General features: G+C 57.2%; 1 protein-coding gene across 1 annotated transcript in view; it reads right to left on the bottom strand.

Annotated features, from left to right (window-relative positions):
* MINDY4 (MINDY lysine 48 deubiquitinase 4) overlaps positions 1 to 5,404 on the bottom strand; it is a 129,444-nt gene that overhangs the window by 39,787 nt on the left and 84,253 nt on the right. The window contains exon 9 of the mRNA XM_019639880.1: positions 1,075 to 1,176. Within this exon, the coding sequence (XP_019495425.1) occupies positions 1,075 to 1,176 (102 nt within the window). The remainder of the gene's footprint in view (positions 1 to 1,074; positions 1,177 to 5,404) is intronic.

Here is a 5,404-nt window from a genome sequence, read left to right as displayed (position 1 = left end):
TTCTGTGTCCTAGTCTGTAAAACGGAGAAATTGAAGTTTTGCTCCATCTGCTCTCGGGGCTGCCGGGCAGATCCTAAAGGCCAGGGTTAATCAGGGAACTGGAACGTGGGTACCAAGGAAAAACGCCATATACGGACACTACCGATAATGGTAATTAACACCTACGCTGACATGGCACTTGGTATGAGGCAGACAGTATCCTAAGCACGCCACATTTATTAGTATTTATTGTTTACGTATATGAAAAAATGATTAAGACGGGTAGATATTATCACTTATTGTACATCATTTCATTTATAGTGACTCATTGAATTCCCTCACAATCAGCCAACTAAGTAACCCTTATCCTCCCCATCCTCCAGATGAGCAAACAGATGGGGCACAGAGAAGTTGAGTCAATTGCCCAAGGTCACACAGCAAGAAGTGACAGCGTTGGGGAAAGGCACCCCTTTTACTAAAGCTTAGCCACACCGCTGGGAGCAGGGGACGCTTCCACACTGAAGGGTCAGGCCGAAGACCCAGCCAGCCAGCCATGTGGGGTATGAGGGTGACGTCCTCCATCCGGGGTAGGCAGGAGGTAGCAGGGCTACAGCATCAACCGCTGTAGGGCCTCTTTGAGTCTCCTCCTCAAAGGAACAGGGATCCAACCAACAGACCAGCGCGTGCTCTGGGGACTGGGGAGAGGGTACAAATCTGCAAGGTGACTGGGTCAGCTGAGGGGCTGTTTTCCAAGACCCCTGGATCAGAATCACATAGAGGGGAGCAGGCTGCCCAGCTCAGAGCTTTGCTCAGGCAGGTTCCATCCCCCTGAACTCCAGGAGGGAGGCAGGGCAGATCCAAACCCTGTCCCGAGCTGAGAACAGAGCTGTGGGGAGGGCCTGGGCCCCCTCCCAGGGCAGGGCTGCCCAGCACATCAGGCTGACTCTCGGAGCTCGTCGCAGCATGGGGCACAGGGCAGGGGTCGGGGAGGACACACAGATGCGGCCCTTATCCCCAGACAGCACACAGTCGCTTGCCTGCAGCTGTGCCGGCCTGAGGTTGAGTGGTGGCGACACAGCCCTGGGACGCACTTACAGTGTGACCACAGCTCTCTCGTGGCCCCCAGCTCGCCACACAATGTCCGAGATGGCCAAGGCCAGGCAGTGGGTTCTGCGGGTGTTTGAAGGCTGCAGCTGCCTGAGGACAAAAAAGGGAATGCGTTTATGCCCGTGGGGACACAAGCCAGGGACGGCGCAGCCCTGTGGCAGATGGCCCATCCTTTCCTCTGCCACCCAGAGAGGCTCCGTGGGAGCCTGGGAGGTACCTCCTCAGATGAAGACCAGGGGAGAGCCTTGAGGGAGGGGCCCTGGGCGGGGCTGGAGGAGGAGCAAAGGGGACTCGGAGACTTGGCAGGGCCCGAGGTGTGTGTAAGGGCTGAGCTCCAGAACTGCTGCCATCCTGAGGAAAGAAAGCCACCCTGATAAAGGCATGGCACTGCACTGCCCAGGCCTCGCCCAGTCCTGACACCCAGGCCCCTGGAGACAATGGCTCACGCCAGCAGGTGGCCAGAACCCCACCTGCCGTAAGGAAATAAGACCACAGGTGCAGAGGGGAAAGCAGCCTGACTCGCTGGTGACTTAGACGTCACAGGGCGTGGGGATGTGGGAGAGGAAGGATCTGGGGTGACCTCTGGGTATTTAGTGGGCACACAGTGGTGCCGCCGAGTAAAATGAATACAGGGNGACCCTTTCACAGGGGTCGCCTAAGACCATCAGAAAACAAAAAGATATTTACATTACGATTCATAACAGTAGCAAAATTGCAGTTATAGAGTAGCAACGAAAATAATTTTACGGTTGGGGGTCACCACAACATGAGGAACTGTATTAAGGGGTCGTGGCATTAGGGAGGTTGAGAACCGCTGCCTTAGGGAGTGACGAAGTTCTCTTAGTCTGTTTCCCCTCCTGACATGCCTACGGACTTCTGCCGTGGACTTGCACACTGTCTTGAAGAAGCCACGACACTTTCCCACTCCGCGTCCCCCTCCGCCGTGCCTGCAATGCCTGTCTACTTGCCAACTGCAAGGAAGTAACGGACACAGAAGCCCGTTGTAAGCCCTAACTCTCTGTAAGTGTGGAGAGCTGCTATTACTACTCGGGCCAGCCTTTTCCACCGTGGCTGGCACACCCTCAAGGGGACCTTAGCAGGAGCCCTGGCCGTGCCCTCCATGTGGACGGGTTAGGGGAGACGGCAGAAGGTGGGGAAATGACCTTCCCTCCCCCCTGGGCTTCTGGCCCTTGCCGGAACATGACTAAAGAATGGCACCAATACTCCATTCTGTTTTTAAAAAACATTTAAAAAATTATCTCATCAAATTCAAGCTGCCAAGACATGGGAGGCCACAGGGCCAGGCGCCTGCATTGAAAGGAGACATCAGGCAGGCAGTTGGGCTGGAAACCACGGTTAGGGTCCGGAGAAACGTCTGGTCTCGCTTGAGAAGAAGGGGCACTCCCCCCGCGCTGCTCTGACCTGGGGAAACCTGAGGCCGGGGCAGAGGCGCATTCCTCCCCACCCCCCTGCCCCCCGGGCCCCAGCTCACGGGGACCCAGCCAGACACGTTGCCCAGAGAGTGAGTAGTAATGAAAGCACAGCAAGGAGGCTATTTATTTTGGGCAGAGATGGTACAGTGTTCATTTCCAGGCCTGGCACGAGGAACCCCTCTTAGGCCCAGGCCATGAAAAATGAATTTGGTGAGGGTAGTGCTGAGGCAGCTCAGAGGCTTCCAGCAAAAACATAAATTAAACGGCAGGGAAAAACACGGCCTTCCACAGTGAGGAGGACCAAATGTTGACCGCCTGTACGCAGGGACCAGAGCCCGGTGACGGGGGAATCACTCTGAGCCCGGAGGCTGACAGAAAAAAGGCAGCTCTCTGCTCTGGCGCAGGCCCCACACCCTGAGCCTCCTTCGCAGTCACTGTCTTGCTTGGGCTTCACCAAAACCCTGGGGATACAGGCCAGGGGAAAGAGGGAAGACAAGGATGAAAAGACCTTGGTGCCAAGGGGCCTCCAGGGGCCATCATCAGGGGCAGTGACAAGCCTCAGAGCCTTGGGTCACGTGAGCAATCACCCCGCCCCACCCCCACCTCGCCCCCAGAAGCCTCAGTAGGCACTTCCCTCTGCTGGCCTCGGTGGCCCCACGATCTGCTTCACCTGACAGTGTGAACACAGGTGCCCTTGGCCTGGCCCTGGTCACGTTGCGCACTCGGATGTAATCAGGCTTTGCTCATCTCTCAGATGCACTGCTTCGTTGTCACAATGCTCTGTAAGTATTTATTAATAGGTTTCCTTCCTGCTTATTGAGAGCTCCTGGTACCTAATTTGGAAGACATTTTTCCCCATACATTCAAGTTTCTTCTTGAAGAACCACGGCTGGATGGTGAAGAGTGGGAAGTTATCTGTTAATTGGTCCAGCTTCCATTTTCCACTTGAGGCAACTGAAGCCCAGTGACTCTTCTGAGGCCACATGTGACCCAGGAATAAACCAAAGGAGGTCCCCGGGCCCCTTCTCCAGGCCCCCAAAGCTGCACTGGGCCAGGCGGGGGGTGCCCTGCGCTGGCAGACAGCCCACTGGGCTATGTCTATGGAGAACCAGAGAGAGTCAGGGACAAGCAGCATGTGATGGCCAGCCGGGGTCTCCCCACACCCAGGCCAGGACCCCCCCACACATCCGCACTCCTCCCACGTACCTCCCGGACAGGTCAGCTAGAGCAGCCAGTGCAGAAAGGCAGCGTCCTACGCTGGGCACCAGGGCCCAGCTCCGGGTCTCTCCTTGGGCTGTGCCAACCTGAGGCAACAGCTCTGGGTACCAGTGCCCCAAAGACAGCACACCTGCCTCCCATGGCCTCAGGGCACATCCCACTTTCCTACCCAAGGGGCCTCTGTGCTCTCAGGGCCGGGACACTTCCCAGTCTGTGCCGACCCTCAGCCTCCTCAGTGAAGTGTGCCAGGGAAGGGCACTGTGGCAGCAGGAGTGCCCAGCCTGCTCCCAGCCTCCAGGCTCACCACCAAATCCTCCAACGCCTTCTCTGGAGCCTAAAAGAGCCAAGCCCAGAGGCTGAAGGACAGGCAAAGAGGCGGTGGTGCCGGGGGTCAGCCTGCACCCCAGGAGGGCGTGGCTTAGAGCTCTCTCCTTCCTGACACATGACGACGGACGGGACGACAGAACTGTGAGGCTTTGCAGGTGGGGATCGCAGAGGCCATCAGTCTCCTGTCCTGGCTCACGCTGCACCCTCCCTCGGAAAGGCTCCCCTCTCTCATTTCTCTGTGTCTATAACTAACCTGTCCCAAGGCTGCCTTAAATAACCATGACAACGGTGATCACAATATATACGGAACGCTAACAACCCCGAGAACATGAGGCAGGGCACCCTGCACAGTGCTGAGACAGGCACTACAATTATCACCCACTCTGTGCAGATGGGGAAACCGAGGTACGGAGGGGTTAAGCAAGTTGCACACGGTCACAGAGCTGCTAAGGGAGTACCCGAAGCGCAAACCCAAGCCAATGGCTCCAGAAACCACGTTCTTTACCCCTGGAGCGTTCAACTCCATCCATCCTCCACAAAACCATGAGGCGACAGCCCCACTCTGACTGCCCTCTGCCCTTGACAGCTGCTCCCAGGACCTGGCTGAGCTCCGCCCCGTCTCACAGCCAAGAGTGGGTGCACGGATCTCCTCCAGCTGACGGGGTGCTCCAGAGGCCCTGCCTGGCCCCGCCCTGCCTCCGGGGACACCAAGGGAGGGCCTGTACAGAGCAGGGTCTCCATCGACGGTGCTCGGACCTCCAGCCCAGCCCAGAAACCCATGTTCTCATCAACTCTCCAGCTGCTGCTGGGCACCACTCACTCACAAAGGGTTCTTTGCTTCCAGAGGTGGCTGCCCACCTCAGACAGAAAGGCAAGCTCCCATAACCACAGTCTGTCAGCTGCTTCCCTTCACTCAGACCCCGCTCCATCCCAGCTCTGCTTTCTGCAGCCCCCTGTACCTTGTGGCCATGGCCAGCCCTCAAGGATGCAATGGCAGAGATTGGCTCCCTTTCCCCCAAGTCCACTCTTCTCCAGCCTAAACCACCGCCCTCAGCCACGGCGCCCAGGGCCAGCATGGGCTCCTCCCAGCCTCTCGGATACCCAAACCCCCAACCCCAGCTTGGGGGTGAGGGGAACAACTCCAGTTCACCAGCATCTGTTCCACAAACAAAGGAGAAGGCTTAACAATGCCCATCCCACAAACTAAACCATTGTTCATACCTGCTGGACGCTTTGTTGAAGGAAAGTCACCAGCTCCTCATAGCAGGTCAAAGTATGGAGCGTGAGCTGAGAAGACACAAACACACAGAGTGAGCTGCCCAAACCCTGTGGATGGCGCC

The sequence above is a fragment of the Hipposideros armiger genome, unplaced genomic scaffold (genome assembly GCF_001890085.2).
Source record: "Hipposideros armiger isolate ML-2016 unplaced genomic scaffold, ASM189008v1 scaffold_47, whole genome shotgun sequence".
Taxonomy (NCBI): domain Eukaryota; kingdom Metazoa; phylum Chordata; class Mammalia; order Chiroptera; family Hipposideridae; genus Hipposideros; species Hipposideros armiger.
Note: the sequence above shows the minus strand (reverse complement) of the source record. Positions and strands in the feature narration are given on the sequence as shown.